This window comes from Dipteris shenzhenensis, chromosome 4 (genome assembly GCF_047967505.1).
Source record: "Dipteris shenzhenensis isolate YYH24624 ecotype China chromosome 4, Dip_SZ_1.0, whole genome shotgun sequence".
NCBI classification, from domain to species: Eukaryota; Viridiplantae; Streptophyta; class Polypodiopsida; order Gleicheniales; family Dipteridaceae; genus Dipteris; species Dipteris shenzhenensis.
In genome coordinates, this window is record NC_141599.1 from 798,843 (window position 1) to 820,678 (window position 21,836).

General features: G+C 44.8%; 1 protein-coding gene across 1 annotated transcript in view; it reads left to right on the forward strand.

The window, feature by feature from the left end:
• The first annotated feature begins 4,601 nt into the window (after positions 1-4,601).
• The window catches only part of PDF1B (peptide deformylase 1B), a 38,015-nt gene continuing 20,780 nt past the window's right edge, over positions 4,602-21,836 (forward strand). The window contains exon 1 of the mRNA XM_087373354.1: positions 4,602-5,020. Coding sequence (XP_087229480.1) covers positions 4,663-5,020 — 358 coding nt within the window. The 5' untranslated portion in view covers positions 4,602-4,662. The remainder of the gene's footprint in view (positions 5,021-21,836) is intronic.

A 21,836-nucleotide genomic window follows, 5' to 3' on the forward strand; every position in this document is an offset into this window, starting at 1 on the left:
CTTGCCCTTTTCTTTGCCAGCAGAATCCTTCGCCAGCATCGCCTTGTCCTCGTTGTAGAGCTTCTCCCGAGCTTCCTCCTGTAGCAGTAATGGACACAACTCCTCAAACGTCAGAGGTTAGTAGGTCCTCTATCCTGCTGTCACAGCTGTAACAAAGCTCTTGAAACTCCGAGGCAGTCTCCTTAGTACCATCAAGGCCAAATGGCATGAGTTTGTCTTCTGACCAATTGCTGCCAGCTGATCCCTCACCACCTTGACCTTCGTCAAATGGCTATGTATCGTATCTCCTTCTTCCATATCAAGATTGTAGAGTTGATGCTGAAGAAGCACAATCCGAGAGGTGTTGTCCGTCTCGTACAGGTCCTTCAGGGTGGCCCATGCCTATACTGACGTCTCCAGCTGGATATGTGGGAGAACGGAGTTCGCCGTAGTCCCTATGATTATTGCCAGGGCATGGGCATCCCTGTCTTCCCAAGCTTCAAGCTCCTCTCTGTCTACTACCATGAGTATCTCCCCTTTCCTGTCCACCATGTCCTCCAGCTTCAACTCCACTCTCGTGGTCAGCTTCCACAACTTCCGAGCCACTAAATGACTCCGGATCTTCACTTTCTAGATCGGGTAATTAGTCCCGTCCAGGTTCCCAGACTCTCCAAAGTTAGGGATAGTGAAAGAGAGAACACTGGGGGAGGAGGAAGGGAAAGCAGGGGCTGAAGAGGCTGTAGAGGTTGACATCTTTGCTGTTTATACGACACAGCAAAGTCAACCAAACTCAATTTTAGTAAACGAGAACCCTGAATGCACCTGACTGATGAACCTAAGTCACCCTCCTTCTCGCAAGGGCACAATCCTCTAGTCGTGGAAGTCGATTCCCTAGAGCTTCTGAATGAGGGTCGTCCTTCAGCAAGATCCCTGCCTTCAGGCTCTCACACCTGTGAGCCTCCTACTTGGGCTCTGATACCATGTTAGAAAATAACCCAATAGAGGGTACACGTAGCAGAAGACTTATAGTAATGCCCAGGAGCTCACATAGTGTGCGGTGTGGGTGTGGAATCACAAACTTCTTTACTTATGTGCATTCAATAGATGTGCAGACTCATCAATAGACGATGAACCAACCAAATAGAGAAACCACCAAAATATATATTTCTGTCCAAAACTATGGACACAATACAAGAGAGATAGATCCAGAGTCCCACCAATGGTGTGGTCCTCTAAACTTACCACAAGGTCCTTCTCCTATCAGCTAGCTATCTCTAGACTCGAGCCCGCATGCTCCACCTGGAGCTTCTGTAGACTTTCCATCCTTTGGCCTCAGCTCCTTGCTGCCCTAGAAGATAGCCAAGGTCTCAGCCTCACACTGAGCTAAGTCTGCAGCAACACTGGTACTCCTTCAGCTTCTGGACGTAGGCCCCAAGGGTTGTGCTATGCTGGAAGCTGCACTACTGGATAAGAAATGAGGCCTGAGCCTCTCCTTTTATAGGCCCTGAGGCCTGACAAAAATACCGACTGGTCAGCCCTATTTTGGCCGACTCAATCTAGCTGAAAACCGACTTGGTTGGCTGTCCCTACCAGCCCCAACCAGGGCCCTATATAAGGGACTTCACTGGGCCCTTTTCAGCCTTTGTTCCATGCAAGGACCCAGCCCTCTTGACTAGCCTAACCAAAGTCTGGTTGACTGGCTCAACCAGCCCCAACCAGCTCTACTATTGGCCGACTTGTTTGCTGATCTGTCCCACCATATTCCTGCACCATCTTTAGGGTAGCTGCAGGCCATGTGCCTACCCACACACCTTGCCAGATAGCTTGCCATGTAGGCGCCTGTACACCGGGATACTCCATCATCTCGTGTTGCTCCAGACATGTCTCTTCCAGGCCAAATCTATGCCATGTATGCATCGCCATTTGCCATGGTCTCGACGCCATGTGTTGCAGCCACTTTGATGCGTCCAGGTACTTTCCTTTTTCTCTTTTGGGCACATCCTGCCCTAGGTCTCCCTCCCCCACACACTCCTCATTTGGGGGCTTACAGATGGGGAGGTGACCTTTCCAACACCTCAACCCTCTAATACTTTCCTGATTTACATGATGATCCAATTGACACAACAAGGGCTCCATTATAATTGCGAATAGCAATGGAGCAAGTCGGCATCCTTGCCGTATGGATCTTTTCAATTGAAATTTTTGATATTAATATCCATTTTAAGATACAGTTGCTCGGCTTACTCTATCATAAGCCTTTTCCAAATCGATATTCAACATCACAAACCTCTCATTTTATGTCACGGCATAGTCAATAGCCAATAATGCGTTTAGCATTGCTTCATGTATGTTTTTGCCATATATGAACCCAAACTGCTTAGAATGAATAATCCTACTAAGGATGTATTTCACCCTTATTTCACCCTACTGGCCACCAATATTTTGTACACACTGTTTAGCATAATTAAAGGCCTCCATTGATTAACACTCAATCTGTTCTAGCTCTTAGGTACTAATTTGATGACCCCCATGTTACTTTTCTTAGGCATCTTGCATGTTGCACAAATCCAGTCCTAGCATCTAATCTTTAGCCATGCTCATAACAGTGAACTTCACCTCATCCTCCCTCTATAGAAGTAGAGCTTTGTGGGGAAGAACCCTTCTTTGCATCTTGGAAAGGAACCCACTTATTCCACAATTGTAGGCCCCAGGGACATTAGGTTTGTTTCTTGCACGACTAGCCAGGTGCCTTACAAAAACTTGAGCTATATTCAAATCTCCAGTCACGACCAACTTACCTTCCACATCCCGAATCTCCGTTATCTGCTCCCTCAATCTCTTCTCTCTTATAGCAAGCTAAAGGGCAATCACCTTCATCAAGCCATTTTAGCCTTGATTGTACTTGGGCTATTGCCAACCTTCCATGCTCTTGTCTCCTCAGAAAAGCTTCTATCTCATACAGAGAGATGCTAAGGAAGGGTCCTTAGGGGCCTCTTAGAGTGCTTGAATAAGGCAAACACGCATTGCAAAAGCCACATTCTCTAATTTTCTACTCCTGCACGCTCTCTCCCTGCCTAACTCCTTTGCTACATTTACAACTTTTGTTGTACAAGCATACCATTTTCTTAACGGATGGGCTTGGCCCCTAGTAGTGTCTCTGTATCTCTGAGCCACTAGAGCATTAAAATCTTTAGACTCCAACAAAGCAACACTTAGTTTGAAGGGGATTGGCCCTTTCTTTGTTAAGTTCCCAGGAACAAACCTCATGTTTACAAGTAGTGGAAAATGATCAGAATCGAAGCATTCTGTTAACACCTTTCCTTGCAGTCAAGGCATTATCACCACTTTCCCTATGGTCGAGCTCGAGCTAAGAGTAAGTTTAGTCGACACTCTTAGGTGGATACTTTAATTTAAACAACACTACACCTTAGCTAATACCTTTGCCTCTAATTGTGTGCACATGGCACCATATCTCTCACTAGCATCCAACAAAAGAGACTAAGGTCAACCCTATTGTATGTTAGGAAATTTAAAAACCCCAATACATTGCCATATCAATAAACTCTTAGCTTGCAACCTTCAAGAGTCTCCAGAGCACCTCTGCTTCAACGCCAATAGTCTTAAGGCTTGGTATTTAGACTAAATATCCAACTATCCAAACCTAGAAGAGTTTTAATATTAGAAGAAAATTGCACCAAATGAAGCAGTCCTTGCCTTCATATCATGTTGGACCATCCCTTTTTCCAAGGGTTTTAGATATTTAAAACCTCAAGATAACCCAAGTAGAGGTTCATGTTAATGTTTGCAAGAGAGTAGAATGCAAGTAGAATATAGGATCCATAGTGAGTCACATTGACAATTTGCTTCTTAGTAAGAGTATTGGTGCACAATGTCTACCATAGGAGTCTAAAATTGCACAATGCCTACTCAACATTATAAATTATAACATCAAACCTCTTTGACCAAGACCATTCACCCTCCTATGACTTTAAGCTCATCCATCTTCAGAACTAAATACACTTTTCAAGCATCTCATCGAAAACCAAAGCACTAAGCTAGTGATTTGATTTCAAAAAATGCATCATGTTTGAGAAGGTATGCCTAGTAAAACAAAATGGTTCCCCCTAATTGAAAAGAATTACAAAATGTACTAATTACACAACATCAAGTGTTCCTTTGATGCAAACAAGGATTCATACCCAAATAGGCCACCCTAATTGAAAAGAATCCAGAGATGTATTAATTGGGGTGGGTTCAAATGAGGCGGCAACCATAAGATGGATGGCCGTCAGGTCTGTTGTTCACACAAGGTGGAGGTCATGCTATGTATCACATGTTGATTAGACGACTGATTGGTCTACAATGTGTGGGACAATAGGGACAATCAGTCATAATACTTGCGATATTTAAAAGTTGATGCCCATCTCATATCCGACAGCTATAGCCTACGCAAGTTCTTTTGTCTAAGTTGTCCGCAACATGTAAAGTGCATGCTATCCATTGGTCCACCTAGAGCTGGAGCTATCCATTGGGCCACCTAGAGGTGGACCCTTCACATATCATGTTCACTTTGTGCAAACAAGGATTGATAACCAAATAGACAAATGAAGGCTTGGACTCCATCAGGCAAGAATTGATAAGAGGCCAAGTGTGCCATGCATTTGGGAAGATCACACGCACAGAATGCAGACTTCCATTGGCACTTCCACCCTCAAACCATTTCTGCTCTCCCACCCGTCCTCCTCCTCTTTAGCATTCTCCACATCTCACCTCTTTTCCTCCTGCCTCGCTTGGAATCATCGCCACTTTTCCCACTACTCTACCTCTTCTCTTACATCGCCGTATCAGTCACCGTTGTCGTTTTTTAATGCTAGCTTTGATTCGTCCAAGAGAAACGCTTCATTTGTTGGGAATCGGCTTATTCATAGAAGGGGCGTCCTTTCTCCGCCAAGGAAGCAGTCTAGGAGAGATGAGCTTGTCGCACATGCACGCCGAGGATTGTTTGCAGAACTTCAGAGCATAAGGGAAGAAAATGATCTTGGTGAGTCACTCCTTCCGACATTCCTCTTTATCTTCTGGCCATTCTTAGGCGCTATCATCCTCTCATTTTGCTCTTTCGTACTCTTTTTTGCTGCCTTATGAGAAGTACTCAACTTCTCATGCTGTTTTACATGCCCGACAAAAGGATTGACAAACTACTATTCCGTTTGCTTTAAGATCTTGCGCTTGGGCTAGCTCATATTCATATTCATATCTACACACGTTTCCCTCGCCGCTGCTAGTTAATGAGTCCAATCTTTTACGTGTTTCACCAAGATATTACGAATAAGTCTTGAACTTTTAAGAATATCTTTCATCGCAGCTGTACGCTTCAACGACAGCTCTCGTGTTTTCCATCTTGTACCCAGCAAATTAAAGGCTGCGCAAACAGACGTCAAAACCAACAACATGGCCTTTTACACCACTTTGGATGGTCTAAAATAAGAATCTGGGATTAGATTTAGAGAAAATTAGCCCTTTGTTCATATACCTTTTCCTAGATCTCACAACAGCTATTTATCAATTATGGTGGATCTCTTTAGATATACGTGAATGGCATTGGAGTACAGCCATGGTGCCTTTTTGAGCTATTCTGATGTAGCATAAGAGTGCCCACAAGAGGGCAATAGAAGAACTGACCGGTATGCAGTACATTAGAAGAAAGACCGGTATGATGTACATTATGGGCGAAGTCCTCTGAAAACAAACCGCAATACGAATGATTGCAACATGTCTAGGGGGTAGTCGGAATATCAGACCTGCCACCAAGGTACATGAGTGAAACCCTAGACCTAAAGACTCGGGGTTATGGCACAATTACACGTTACATGGCCATAGAGTAAAGGCTTACACCCTCCTATATCATGCTACATTAGGGTACCTCTTAAATATTGATCCTCCATCCCGAGGTGCTACCAACCAAGAGGGGTCAAACACTCTTTTGGCCAAGGGCTTTACAGCAAAGGAGAGGTTTGTTTACAGCCCATGTTAGGTGAGCTTCAATAGGCTCTTGGGCTCCTTTGCCCTAATCTACCCCCATGCTAAAATTAGGCGAATATATTCAAACCCTTAAGTGCTCGGGCCAAGTATAATAGAAAAAAATTGTAAGATCCCTTGGAAGCAAGTCTTCCTTTCTAACGCATGCCCACAACTACGTGTTCCTCTTGCATTGGAATTTGGAAGATTGGTTTATGTACTAAAGAAAGCATGCATGACAAAGATGGCACATCATTGGGTTGGAACTGCCTCCCCTTTGAAAATTGTATTCATCTTATGGTTTTTGAACGTGAAAGACTGCGTGAGCGTGATTCCAAACACTCCCATTATTCTTGTCTCTTGGTCTTCCTCAAGGGCTGCCCCATATGGGCTGCTATGACTGCTCACTTATGGGCTGGTCCTATACTAATGCAAGATGCACCCATGATCCTTGTTCTCTCCTTGTTGCTATGGCTCACAAATTATATCCTTCAAATACAAGATGCATAAAAGTACAGGAAAGTAGGAGCATTGTTATCGCTTCTTGGAGGAATGCTTGGATATATGTTCATGAATTATATAACTGTGCTCTTTTGATCTGACATTCCAAGGATGGGTATAGACACATCCAATATATTTGACATGAGACAGGTGGGATTTGTTAGAGAATGACCAGCAACCCTAATGCTAGTCCACAGTGGAATATGGAACTTTCAAACTCTCCAACCTCACAGCACACAAGTGGTTGATGATAGACCAAATCATGTACAACGAATTGTCACGAGTATCAACCAAAGTGCTAACAAAATAAACAAAAATGCTGCACCTCTTCGCTCTACCCTTTGTGCCCTTTGGAGGCTTCCGTGAAAGGGTCGCAAAGGCCCCTCTTGGGGGTGGGGAGGAAGTTTACAACGCCCTCTGCCGACTAAGAGCATGCCCAAATTGCTCCCTTAGCAAATCCTGGCAGGTGGCCAGATCATTTGGCCAATATGGTTAGCCCAGATCTAGGCCGCGATGCCCGAGATCAGATGACCAATCATTATGCGCTGAGTCGGCTGACCCAGAGCTAGGCCAAGTCAGCTTGAGATCAGCCCCAAACCAGGCCCCCTTGTGAGCCTATAGATATTGGCATTGGCACTCCAAAACCTGCTGTTGTCCTGAGATCATGTGTGAAACTAGGCCCCTTTGTGGGCTAGAGATATTGGCATTGCTAGTCCAATACCTACCAACCAATGGGACTTGTTTGCCCCCTCGTAACTTAAATCTGCAGCCAGTATTCCTCGTTGCTTACATGTAGGTATTGCTTGCATATTTTAATGCCCCCTCTTAATGTCTTGGATTTAGCCAACGTCTATACATCTTTGTTCTCGCAGAAGAGCCTTTATGAACACTCCTAAGTCATAGTAGCTAGTCCCTGCTATGCGTGATGGAGTTTATGGTTTTCAATCTTACGAGTGACTATCGTGAGATTGAAACTGCACTATGTTGTGTTTTTAGAGGATGAGTTTGGGAATGTTCCTGGATTCATCTAGGTATATGCTTCAGCCGTATTAGCGGACATGCAAATTTCACCTTGTGAAGTTTTCGTCTAAGTTGCGGCCTGTTGGTATTGCGATAATTCTTTCTATCTTAAATGGTGCGTTGCCCTATTAGCTAGATTTAGATTTAGATGCTCGTTTGGGAGAGACTAAAATGAAATCGTTTAGACTTCACAAGCAGTTGTAGCTTGAATGAAGAGATTTGGACTACTTTTTGATTAGTCTTCTCCTTTAGTGCTAGCCTTCGTCATGGCTGAGTTTGCCCTTCACCTCCGGAGTGCCGACAGAAACTTAGTACGAAGACTTTGTATAAATGGATGCTCAAGTATGTGTGGGTGTGTGGACAAGTATGTGTGGGTGTGTGGATTTGTATGTGTGAGAGCATACTTTTATACTATGGTCTACCCCCACTGTTGGGTGCTGATGACGTCAATGGGGATGTCATAGTAGCTAGTCCCTGCTATGCGTGATGGAGTTTATGGTTTTCAATCTTATGAGTGACTATCGTGAGATTGAAACTGCACTATGTTGTGTTTTTAGAGGATGAGTTTGGGAATGTTCCTGGATTCATCTAGGTATATGCTTCTGTCGTATTAGCGGACATGCAAATTTCACCTTGTGAAGTTTTCGTCTAAGTTGCGGCCTGCTGGTATTGCGATAATTCTTTCTATCTTAAATGGTGCGTTGCCCTATCAGCTAGATTTAGATTTAGATGCTTGTTTGGGAGAGACAACGAAGAGATTTGGACTACTTTTTGATTAGCGTTCTCCTGTAGTGCTAGCCTTCGTCATGGCTGAGTTTGCCCTTCACCTCCGGAGTGCTGACAGAAACTCAATACGAAGACTTTGTATAAATGGATGCTCAAGTATGTGCGGGTGTGTGGATTTGTATGTGTGAGAGCATACTTTTATACTATGGTCTACCCCCACTGTTGGGCGTGGATGATGTCAGTGGGGATGTCATAGTAGCTAGTCCCTGCTATCTGTGATGGAGTTTATGATTTTCAATCTTATGAGTGACTATTGTGAGATTGAAACTACACTATGTTGTGTTTTTAGAGGATGAGTTTGGGAATGTTTCTGGACTCATCTAGGTATATGCTTCTGCCGTATTAGCGGACATGCAAATTTCACCTTGTTAAGTTTTCATCCAAGTTGCGGCCTGCTGGTATTGTGATAATTCTTTCTATCTTAAATGGTGCATTGCCCTATCAGCTAGATTTAGATTTAGATGCTCGTTTGGGAGAGACTAAAATGAAATCGTTTAGACTTCACAAGCAGTTGTAGCTTGAATGAAGAGATTTGGATTACTTTTTGATTAGCCTTCTCCTTTAGTGCTATGGCTGAGTTTGCCCTTCACCTCCGGAGTGCCGACAGAAACTCAGTGTGAAGACTTTGTATAAATGGATGCTCAAGTATGTGTGGGTGTGTGGATTTGTATGTGTGAGAACGTACTTTTATACTATGGTCTACCCCCACTGTTGGGCGCTGATGACGTTAGTGGGGATGTCATAGCCCCTGCTATGCGTGATGGAGTTTATGGTTTTAAATCTTATGAGTGACTATCGTGAGATTGAAACTGCACTATGTTGTGTTTTTAGAGGATGAGTTTGGGAACGTTCTTGGATGAGAGGGAATGAGAGAGGGAGTGGAACGAAGGAGACAGAGAGAGAGAGAGGGGGAGACACAAAAGTGTGGGTGTGAAGTGTTGAGCCACACCACAAACTCATAGGTTTTATTAGGATTAGGCTTTCACCCTATGACTGTCTTAAGATAGTCATAGGTGTCATAACTTTAACAAAAGGGTGGCAATGTGCCTTTACCCCAACAACCTCCCACCTAAAGGCCAATGTGCCTAAAGGGGAGAAAAGAATAAAAATTACAGCAATATACAGTTACTGTATACAAGACCATAAAATAAGAATGGTCTCATCCTAATCCCATGATGTGGCGGCAATGTGCAAACCGCTCTGTAGGCAAGCTCTTAGTGAGCAAATCTGCAGGATTATCATCAGTATGCACCTTCACAAGCTCAAGCCGCTTGTCTTCCAGTACCTCCCTGATGAAATGGTATTTCACATCTATGTGCTTGGTCTTCTGATGAAAGACCGGATTCTTTGCCAACATGATAGCACTCTGACTATCACAATGCAAAACTGGCATATCTCCTGTAATGCCCAAATCTCCCACCAGCCGAGTAAGCCATATTGCTTCCTTGCAAGCCTCAGTGGCTGCAACATATTCAGCTTCAGTGGTTGACAGTGCAACGCATTTCTGCAACCGAGACACCCATGATATAGCACCTCCTGCAAATGTGAAAATATAACCGGTAGTAGACTTCCGGTTATCTGCATTCCCTGCATAGTCTGAATCTGTAAAACCATGCACCAATGCATCCTGCCTACCATAGCATATGCACAAGTCTTTGGTACCCTTGAGATACCTCAAGACACCTTTCACTGCTTCCCAGTGCCGCTTGCCTGGATTTGCCATATACCTGCTGATGACTCCCACCGCAAAAGCAATATCCGGACGAGTGGCAACCATGGCATACATCAAAGAACCAACTGCAGATGCATACGGAACCTTGGCCATTTCAGCCTTATCATCATCTGATCTGGGGCTGTCCTTACTGCTGAGTTTTAAATGTGGAGGCAACGGGGTACTAATAGACTTCCCCCCCTCCATTTTAAACCTCTGCAGTACTTTAATCCGCATGCCAAGAATATGGTTTGCATCATCCAAGTCTTTCATGTCAAAAGACTTATGCAGTTGTTTCTTCAAAGCACTAATCTCCTGTTGAGATTTACTGGCAATCAGCATGTCATCCACATATAGAATGAGTAGCATCAAACTGCCATCCTTTGCCCGTTTGGTGTACAAGCAATGATCGGTCTCACACCTATGATACCCTTGGGACTGCATGAAGGCATCAAACTTCTTGTACCATTCTCTTGGCGCCTGCTTGAGTCCATACAAGCTCCTCTTGAGCTTACACACAAGCTGCTCTTTCCCTTTAACAGCATATCCCTCTGGCTGACTCATATAGATCTCATCATGGAGATCTCCGTGAAGAAAAGCAGTCTTCACATCCATCTGACATAAATCCATGTCCTCATGAGCAACAAGAGCTAACACTGCTCTCAAAGTAGTCATCTTGACTACAGGGGAAAAGATCTCATCAAAGTCAATGCCCTTCTCCTGCTTAAATCCCTTGGCAACCAATCTGGCCTTATACCTCGGTAAAGCATTTGAATCCACTTTGACATTGTAAACCCACTTGCATGGCAAAACCTTTCTGCCTGCAGGTAGCTGCACCAAGTCCCATGTATCATTTTGAAGTAGGGAGTCCATTTCTGACTGCATGGCTTTCTCCCACTTCCTTTTCTCTGTTCTTCCCATAGCTTCCTTGAAGCTGGAAGGCTCACCACAATCTGTCAGCATGATAAAATCAGCCACATTATTGGCTCCTGGAACAAACCTGTCAGGAGGCCGTTGTACACGGGTGCTCCTCCTAACAAAATGTTCCGGATTAGGCTGCTGTCTACCCTGTTCGTCATGCATGACGGGTGGCTGTACCACCATATTTGGCTGTTCTACAGCCCCATTTGCTGGCATATCCAGTGGTGCATCATTGGCAAAATTGTCTGGCTGATTTTCAGCCTGTATACCCTCTTGAACAGGGTTATCTACAGCAGCCTGCTGTTGCATATTAATGGGCATTCTTTGCTGTCCGACATCATCATAAACAACCCTCCTGTATTCCACAGGTTGCACGGGTTCTTTGTGTACACTATCCTCTTTAAAGATGACATCATTGCTGCGTATAATCTTCCGTTTGACGGTATCCCATTGACACTTGGTTGCACAAGTGGCAAGTACACTTCCAATTCCACCCCTATCCAGATGAGAAAAAGATTCAGCTAGCAGCAGGGTTTATGTCAGGTAAAGCCTTGCTTTGGTGGAAAGAACTTCAGCCTAAGCCTGATACTTGGACAGAATTTGAGGGTATCTTCAGGAAGGAGTTCCTGAAGAAGGAAGATGACTACGATATCGTCGGCAAGCTCAAGGCCCTCGATATGTCAAAATTAAATTTAACTTTTGAAGTTTATCTTAAAAGATTTAGGGATCTGCAAACCAGGGCCACTAAAATGGATCCTGTAACCTTGTTAGGTTTTTTCGTGGATGGTTTGCCAGACTCCTATAAGTTACAGATTAAGAATAACAAGTGCACAACATTGTAGGAGGCCATGACATATGCGCGCATATATGATGATACCATGGCCGGTACCAAGGCAACCACAGTTACCCAGACCAGCGGAAAGAACAAACGCAAGTTCTTTCAGCATGCGACTGGTATTGGGGAGACGAAGTCTACGGACAACGCCTCCAGGAAAAGCTTAACTCCTACGAAGAATGGTAAGGCCCGTTTCCTTCGCACTCTCAGGCTCAAGAAAGAGGGCCGGTGTTTTTATTGCGAGGAGCGGGGCCACACGAAGAATGAGTGTCCTAAGCGGAAGAACCAGAAATTGGTGCTAGGACCCAAGCTCCAGGCAGGTCCACGAACCGCAGCCAAGGGAGCCAACCAGGTTACGATGACAGGTATTTCAGTAAATGTCATTACCTGCCCCCTTTCTTGTAATTGTACCTTTAATACTTCGTTGTTTGGTTCCCATGATCTTTTCCGAGTTTATGGAGAAGTTAGGGACCAACAGGTTCACATTCTCTTTGATCCGGGCAGCTCTCACAATTTTGTTAATTACAAATTTGTGCAGAAGATGGGGCTGTCCACAGTACCTAGCGACCACACCTACGAGGTGCAGCTTCCAGCCGGGAAGCAGTTTTGGGATCGCAAGGTTGAAGCGCTTCCCATCCGGATTCAAGCCTACACGGGAGCTCTCACATGTTATGTTATGCATTTAGAGCATGTAGACTTGCTGATCGGGATAGAGTGGTTTAAAACCCACAATATCCAGGTTGGATGGACGGAGCATACACTTTCTTTTGTAGACAAAGGCACCCAATTTTGTATTCAGTGTGATAAGATTATCCCTTCTCAGGGGCCTATTGTATCTGCGATGCAGCTTCGGAATATATTGAACACTTCTCATTATGATGTCTATCAGTGTGTTTTGATTCCACTATCTTCATTTATTGTTTCGGTAATTAACAAAAATGAATTAAGTGTGTTTGAACACCGAGAATTGAGAACGTTGTTAGATAATTTTAAGGACGTATTCCCAGCTCAACTGCCGGAAGGTTTACCTCCAGAAAGGGCAGTAGATCATCGCATAGACTTAGTCCCAGGGGCTCAACCTATCAGTGTACCACCGTATAGGATGAGCCAGGTAGAGGAGGATGAGTTAGCTATCCAGCTTCAGGATTACCTGAATATGGGCTATATCCGCCCAAGTAAATCTCCTTGGGGTGCACCTGTCCTATTAAGAAAGAAGAAAGATTCTTCTTGAAGAATGTGTATAGATTATAAACGATTAAATAAAGTTACGATTAAGAACCGCTATCCTTTACCTCGTTCTGATGATTTGATAGACCGTTTGGCCGGAGCGAAGTATTTCACTAAGATTGATTTGCGTACGGGTTATCATCAAATCCGTATCTATGCTAAACACATAGATAGGACCGCATTTCGGACTAGGTATGGTCATTACGAGTTCCTCGTATTACCTTTTGGTTTGACCAATGCTCTTGCTACTTTTCAGCAGATGATGAACGATTTGTTCAGAGATTATCTGGGCAAATTTGTTATAGTGTTCTTAGATGATATCTTGGTATATAGTAAAACGCTTGAGGATCATATAGGACACCTTCGGGTTGTCTTACTTGTTCTAAGACAGCATAAGCTTTATGCCAAGATGAGTAAATGTGACTTCTTTATGAAGGAGATCATTTACTTAGGACACAAGATTTCTTCTGAAGGTATTAGCATTGATCTGGATCGTATCCAGAAGGTTTTAGAATGGCCTATCCCTCAGACTGTGAAACAACTTCGCTCTTTCCTAGGATTTATGGTATTTCTTTGGAAGTCAGTTCGTGATTATTCACAAATCACGGTACCCTTGACCAACATATTGAAAGGTCGTGGACGCAGGTCTACTCAACCGATCCCTTGGAATGATGCAATGAACAAGGCTTTTGAAACCTTGAAGTTATCTATCAAGGAAGCACCCGTTCTTGCATTACCCGATCCTACCCGGCCTTATGTTTTAGAGGCCGATGCGAGTGATTATGCGATTGGGGCAGCTCTATTCCAAGAGGGTAGACCTGTAGCTTTTGAGAGTAAGAAGCTAGACGACACTCAATATCGTTGGCCCACACTTGAGAAGGAACTTTATGCAGTAGTGTATGCTCTCAAGGTTTGGAGACACTACTTGTATGGTTCAAAGTTCCTCGTATTGACTGATCACCAGTCAATTAAGTATGTGTGTGATGGATCAGACTTGAGAGGAAGGAAAGCCAGATGGGCAGAGTTAATGCAGGATTTTGATTTCGAAATACGTTATCGTAAGGGTTCGTTGAATAGTGTGGCGGATGCCTTAAGTCGAGTTAAGTTTGTAAATGCTTTGTCATTTACGGAAATATCCTCAGACCTATTTCAATCCTTGAGAGGGCTATACGCAACTGATAGTCATTTCAGTTCATATTGGCAGAGAGTCCAGGATGGGAATTCCATGGTTGACCAGGACTCAGGGATTGTGCCACCTAGGATACAGGCGGCGGGAGGTCAGTGGATGATTAGGAACGGCTTGCTGTTCCGGAATGAAAAGATTTGTGTGCCTGATGTTCTGGACCTAAAATCCAAGATTCTCTGGGAGTGTCATGATGCTCCTAGTGCGGGACATCCAGGTATACATAGGACTCTGTCTCTTGTGAAGCATACCTTTTATTGGCCTAAGATGCGTGCATTTGTAGAGAACTATGTGGTAGGTTGCCGAGTTTGTCAAGTTACTAAGGCTGAACGCCTTAGGAGCGCGGGCTTATTACAGCCATTACAGATTCCAGGTAATAAATGGGAAAGTATTTCCATGGATTTTATTACTGGTTTACCTCGAACGCGCAAGGGTCATGACTCTATTTGGGTCATAGTCGACCGTTTGACAAAAATGGCTAGATTCTTACCTACAAGAACAACTATTTCAGCTGTTCAGTTGGCTCACGAGTTTGTGGACCACTTGTTCAAGCTGTATGGTTTGCCATCTGACATAGTCAGTGACAGGGACTCAAAGTTTACAAGTAACTTCTGGACACTTGTATTTGAGAAGTTGGAAACTACTCTAAGTATGAGTTCCTCAGATCATGCACAATCTGATGGCAGTACAGAAAAGGTCAACCAGTTGGTTGAAGACATGCTTCGGGCATATGTATCTAAGAGACAGTCTTCATGGGAAGATTATCTACCCATGATTGAATTTGCTTACAACAGTGCAAAGCATTCTAGTACCGGTTATAGTCCTTTTATGCTTATGTACGGGTTTCAACCTAAGTCACCAGTTATGGTTGGATTAAAAGGGATTCAAAATGATGCTGCTAAGAACTTCTTGCAAGACATGCAGGAAATGTTGCAGTTTGCCAAGGAGTCTATTAGAAGTGCCCAAGATCGGGACAGATTTTATGCTAATAGACATCGTTCACCTAGAGAATTCTCTGAAGGAACGATGGTATATTTGAGAATTCCTAAGGAATCCAAGAGCCTAAGTACTGGTTTGGTTCCGAAATTATCCCCCAGATACTGTGGCCCATTCAAGGTCATTAAAAGAATTGGACCAATTGCATATCGACTAGAATTGCCTCCTGATGTTAAAGTACATCCAGTTTTTCATGTCAGTAGACTGAAAGAAGTATTGGGTGCAGATGATCAAATTGTTTCTCCTCATGAGATTATAGAAGTTACAGATTTGACTTTTATTCCTCACGAACCTGAATCAATTCTTGAATTTCGTGAAAGACAGATTCGAAATCGTACTATCACGGAATACAAGATTAAGTGGAAGGATCGTGTTGAGGAGGATGCAACATGGGAGACATTACAAAACCTCCAAAGAACATTTCCCGATTACTTAGCGAACTCAGGAGTGAGTTCTTAGAGGAGGGGGAGTATGTCATGTGCACGGAGTGGTATCTGACGTGTACTAGTTACACAGAACTAGCTCAGGTTAGCCTGGGGAGGCTTAGAGCTAGGCAGGCTTGATTCTCGGGTTGAGTGGCAAGGGTACGAACTATTTATAGGTCTTCGCTATTTTTGGCGCCGGGGCCCGAGTCTATAAAAGAGGCCCAGGGGGTTCAGTTCTCAGTGTGCAGTTGGGAGCAAGTCTCGTTACCAGGTGCTAGGTCTGATCCTGGATTGTGTCGCGGACGCGCGCCTGCATCTTAGCGTAGCCCAAGGCCCAGTGGCAGATCCAGGGCTTCACAGCGCCACCTGGTGGTATGGGACACCAGGCTGGTTTGGATCTGATTGGGAGTTCGTGCCGGTAGCTCAGCTCGTGGCTCGGGGGACATCTTCTGATTCGGGATCACATCCCGTAGATGTCACGGTTGGGTGGTGAGCAGCCTGCTCAGTTCTGATGTTGTGTGTGGTTATTTTGCAGATCAGGGGTTTCAGGAGTGCTGGGATGTGTCACCTATTCTCCCTCTCCACTCCCTACCCTAGCCTACCCACCCCCTCGACCTCTACCTAGCCTCTGCAAGGGCAGGCAGCGCAGCAAGGGCCAGCGGGACAGCAAGGGCCAGCGGGACAGCAAGGGCAGCGCACCGTACTGCCCACGCGGGTGAGCAGCTGGTTTGCGAGCAGAGTAAGGCGGCGCGGGACGGCGCGGGACAGTGGCAGCGCGCAGGTGCACTGCGCAAGCAGTGTGGGCAACGAGGTGGCGCGCAGGCGCGCCCGCAGGCAGCGCGGGGCAGCCGGCCTTCGTTGCAGCAGCAGCTAGCTGCGTGTGCGCAACATTTTGCGCACTGTACAGCTACTGTACGGCCGTCCGTACCGCCGTACGGTAGCCGTACAGGCGTCCGTATAGTACGGACGACGCCGTACTGTTTCCTTGGAAACTGCGACAAGGAGGCGTTCTTTTTTTTAGGGAGCAGCGTCAGGCATCTAGGCACGCAGGCCTAGGTGGCATTCGAGGAGGAAGAAGAAGAAAATCTCGATTTTCTTCAAGAGTACAGCAGGTACAGCGAGGAGATTTGGTTTTTTACCGGAGGTGCATTGCATTGCATGAAGTACAGCAAGTACTTTCTCAGTTATCTCCCTTCTGCGTGGAGAACTTGTGCACAGATATCGGGATTTATGCATCTGACAGAGGATATATGCCTTTACTGGGTTTGAATCTCAGTTTACGGGTGAGCAAATCATAGGGCTTCTGCCCGGCAGTTGATGCTTTGTATGCCTTGAGGTAGTGTGGTGCAAGAGTGCACACATTTGTCTCGATTTCCGCAGTGTGGAGGTGACATTTTCTTGCAGGTCACATTTCTTGTGCAACACTCAGAGAACCTCAGTTGAGCCACGCTTGGCCAGGGCGCATCGAGTTTACTCGGTCCCTAACTGTCCATCGTTGACAATGCTCAAAAGGTTCCTCATTGAGTGTTTGTACGTTGGGATCTGTGTATGTCATTTCTACACAGGGCAGTATTTGCATTACACTGTTAGTTGATTTTGTCAGAGAGATTTGCACATTGTATGCCTTATCCCTCATTGTTGAGGTTGTTCTTCACTTGGTTCAGGTGTAGATCAAGGGGCTTTTGCCCAGATTTTGCTTGAGAGCACTTGGGTTACTGTCAGAGATCTTCAGATGCATTTTATTCCCTTGGCAGAAGGGTAATTGCTTGGGATTTATCCCATTTTCTGTTGCAGGTTTTGTGACAGGCTGAAGTGTCTGGAGCTCTTTTTTTTTTCGGTAAACAAAACAGTATATGCCAAGTGGTTTATGCATATTAAATCAGTGCAATACCTCATCTGAGGTGGGAGAAGTGATCAGGACAGCAGTGTTTTGTGCCTTGTCAGCTGATGATGCACTGTTAAAGCACTTGTGGAGCAGCTGCAGCATTCTAAAATTACTGTTTTTTATGCCTATTTGAGCACGGTACAGTGTGTCAGAAGGTACAGTAATTGGAGAGAAATTTTCTGTTTTGCTGCAGATTTTCTGACAGTAAAAAACAGCACTATTGTGAGTGCTCCTGGCTCTTGATAGAGCAGGCTTTTTCTGAGAAATCAGAATTTTATTCAGTCTTTTTTGACTTACAGGGAGTCAGGTACTTTCCTTATCTGATATGGCATCAAGGGGAAGTGAATCATCAATTCTGAACATAAAGAAGTTGGAAGGGGCACACAATTATGCATTATGGGTAGAACAGTGTTTGAATGTACTTCTGCTTAAGAAGATTTCTAAGCCCATAAGGGTAAAGGGTGTCAAGCCATCTGACATGGCAGATGATGACTGGGAAGAGCTTGATTTGTCCGCAAGGGCAGCTATCATGCTTACTATTTCTGATACTCTTGTGTTCAATGTTCAGGCTGAAAAGACCTCTTATGGCCTATGGCAGAGGCTAGCAGAGTTATATGCCCAAAAGAGTTCAGCCAGTAAGGTTTATTGGTTGAAGAAGCTGGTTGATCTTCGCATGAAGAAAGGTACAGCTATGACCTCACACTTGAGTGAGTTCAATGCCATCTTTACACAGCTTATTGCACAGGGATTGAACCTTGATGAGGAGTTCAAGGCTACTTTCTTGTTGTGTACCCTCCCTGAGAGTTGGGACACTTTCAAGACCACCCTGTCTAATTCGAATGTCACTCTGATGTATGCTGATGTAGAGAGCTCTCTCCTTATGGAGGAGATGAGCAGGAAGAATAATGCGAGCAGCAAGTCTTCAAATGCCTTGCAGGTACAGGATAGAGGCAGGACTCAGCAGAAGGGGAGATCTGCTAGTAAGTCCAAATCCTGCAGTCAGTCCCGTGGCAAAAAGGATATTGAATGCTTTTATTGTGGCAAGAAGGGACATGTGAAGTCTAAGTGCTTCAAGTTCATACGGGATCAGAAAGCCAAGAAGGCTGAAACAAAGGATGCAGGCAGTGGAAGCAAAGGCAAAGGCAAGGCCAAGGTAGATGACTTGGATGCAGTGAATGTTGCAGCAGAGGACAATGACAGTGACAGTGACAGACATGAGGTATTATGTTCTTCTGCTGTAATTGCACATACTTTGGTTATTGATGGCCATGACATGCACACCTGGCTCTTGGATTCAGGTGCTTCTTTTCATGTTACTCCTCATAGGGAGTGGTTTACTTCCTATATAGGTACTCATGGAGTTGTTCATCTTGGGAACAACTATGCATGTCAGATTGTAGGGATTGGCAGTATACAGATAGTATTCCCTGATGGACGGTCATTTATGCTTGATGGTGTTCGCCATGTGCCGCAAATCAAGAAAAATCTGATTAGCACTGGCTTGTTGGATGACAGTGGTTACCACACCACATTTGGGGATTCCAAATGGGTGATTACTGATGGCCAGGGTGTAGTGGCTGAGGGTTTTAAGAGTGATACCTTGTACCCTCTTTATGTTTCCAGTGCGGGTAATCATGTTGTTGCCATAACCGAGCTGCCAAAGGTTTCATTGTGGCATAGCCGGTTGGGACACATGTCTGTTAAAGGAATGCAAGAACTGTCACGTTTGGGTTATCTGCCGTCTCTTTCATTTTCAGATTTGCCTACTTGTGATCATTGCATATTTGGCAAGCATTCTGCGACTCCTCATAAGAGGAGAACTCCCCAGAATAGAGCACCGCTTGATCTAGTGCACACTGATTTGTGTGAGATGCCACAGTTATCACTAGGGGGTGCAAAGTATTTCATTACTTTTATTGATGATGCCACACGCAGAGTGTGGGTCTATTTCTTGAAGCATAAAAGCGATGCCTTAGATGCTTTCAAGAAGTTTGTCGCTCAGGTTGAGAATCGGACAGGTCGTAGGCTGAAATGCCTCAGATCCGATAATGGGGGTGAGTATGTGTCACATGCTTTTGTACAGTTTTGTGAAGCTAAGGGCATTAAACAGGAACTCACAGCCCCTCATAATGCATCTCAAAATGGTGTAAGTGAGCGGATGAATTGAACTATTCAGGAGAAGGTTCGATGTATGTTGTCTTATGCTGCATTACCCCATGGCTTTTGGGCAGAAGCCGTGCAAACAGCAGTTCACATTATTAACAGGTCGCCAAACAAGGCTTTGGAGTTGAAAGTGCCAGAGGAGGTGTGGTCTGGCAAGCCACCCTCATATAAGCACTTACGTGTGTTTGGCTGCGAGTGCTTTGCTCATGTACGCAAAGAACTGCGCACCAAACTGGAGCCAAAGTCTCTCAGATGCATCTTTATGGGTTATGGTGACGAAGGTGAAATGGGGTACAGGTTATGGGATCCCGTTAAACGGAAGATTATACGCAGCAATGTGTCATCTTTAAAGAGGATAGTGTACACAAGGAACCCGTGCAACCTGTGGAATACAGGAGGGTTATTTATGATGATGTTGGACAGCAAAGAATGCCCATTTATATGCAGCAGCAGGCTGCTGCAGATAACCCTGTTCAAGAGGGTATACAGGCTGAAAATCAGCCAGACAATTTTGCCAATGATGCACCACTGAATATGCCAGCAAATGGGGCTGTAGAACAGCCAGATATGGTGGTACAGCCACCCGTCATGCATGACGAACAGGCTGGACAGCAGCCTAATCCGGAACATTTTGTTAGGAGGAGCACCCGTGTACAACGGCCTCCTGCCAGGTTTGTTCCAGGAGCCAATAATGTGGCTGATTTTATTATGCTGACAGATTGTGGTGAGCCTTCCAGCTTCAAGGAAGCTATGGGAAGAACAGAGAAAAGGAAGTGGGAGAAAGCCATGCAATCTGAAATGGACTCCCTACTTCAAAATGATACATGGGACTTGGTGCAGCTACCTGCAGGCAGAAAGGTTTTGCCATGCAAGTGGGTTTACAAAGTCAAAGTGGATTCAAATGCTTTACCGAGGTATAAGGCCAGATTGGTTGCCAAGGGATTTAAGCAGGAGAAGGGCATTGATTTTGATGAGATTTTTTTCCCTGTAGTCAAGATGACTACTTTGAGAGCAGTGTTGGCTCTTGTTGCTCATGAGGACATGGACTTATGTCAGATGGATGTGAAGACTGCTTTTCTTCACGGAGATCTCCATGATGAGATCTATATGAGTCAGCCAGAGGGATATGCTGTTAAAGGGAAAGAGCAGCTTGTGTGTAAGCTCAAGAGGAGCTTGTATGGACTCAAGCAGGCACCAAGAGAATGGTACAAGAAGTTTGATGCCTTCATGCAGTCCCAAGGGTATCATAGGTGTGAGACCGATCATTGCTTGTACACCAAACGGGCAAAGGATGGCAGTTTGATGCTACTCATTCTATATGTGGATGACATGCTGATTGCCAGTAAATCTCAGCAGGAGATTAGTGCTTTGAAGAAACAACTGCATAAGTCTTTTGACATGAAAGACTTGGGTGATGCAAATCATATTCTTGGCATGCGGATTACTCGTGACAGGTCCAAGGGACTTTTGTTTCTGTCACAGAAGGAGTACATTGACAAAGTACTGCAGAGATTTAAAATGGAGGGGGGGAAGTCTATTAGTACCCCGATGCCTCCACATTTAAAACTCAGCAGTAAGGACAGCCCCAGATCAGATGATGATAAGGCTGAAATGGCCAAAGTTCCGTATGCATCTGCAGTTGGTTCTTTGATGTATGCCATGGTTGCCACTCGTCCGGATATTGCTTTTGCGGTGGGAGTCATCAGCAGGTATATGGCAAATCCAGGCAAGCGGCACTGGGAAGCAGTGAAAGGTGTCTTGAGGTATCTCAAGGGTACCAAAGACTTGTGCATATGCTATGGTAGACACGATGCATTGGTGCATGGTTTTACAGATTCAGACTATGCAGGGAATGCAGATAACCGGAAATCCACTACCGGTTATATTTTCACATTTGCAGGAGGTGCTATATCATGGGTGTCTCGGTTGCAGAAATGCGTTGCACTGTCAACTACTGAAGCTGAATATGTTGCAGCCACTGAGGCTTGCAAGGAAGCAATATGGCTTACTCGGCTGGTGGGAGATTTGGGCGTTACAGGAGATATGCCTGTTTTGCATTGTGATAGTCAGAGTGCTATCATGTTGGCAAAGAATCCGGTCTTTCATCAGAAGACCAAGCACATAGAAGTGAAATATCATTTCATCAGGGAGGTACTGGAAGACAAGCGACTTGAGCTTGTGAAAGTGCA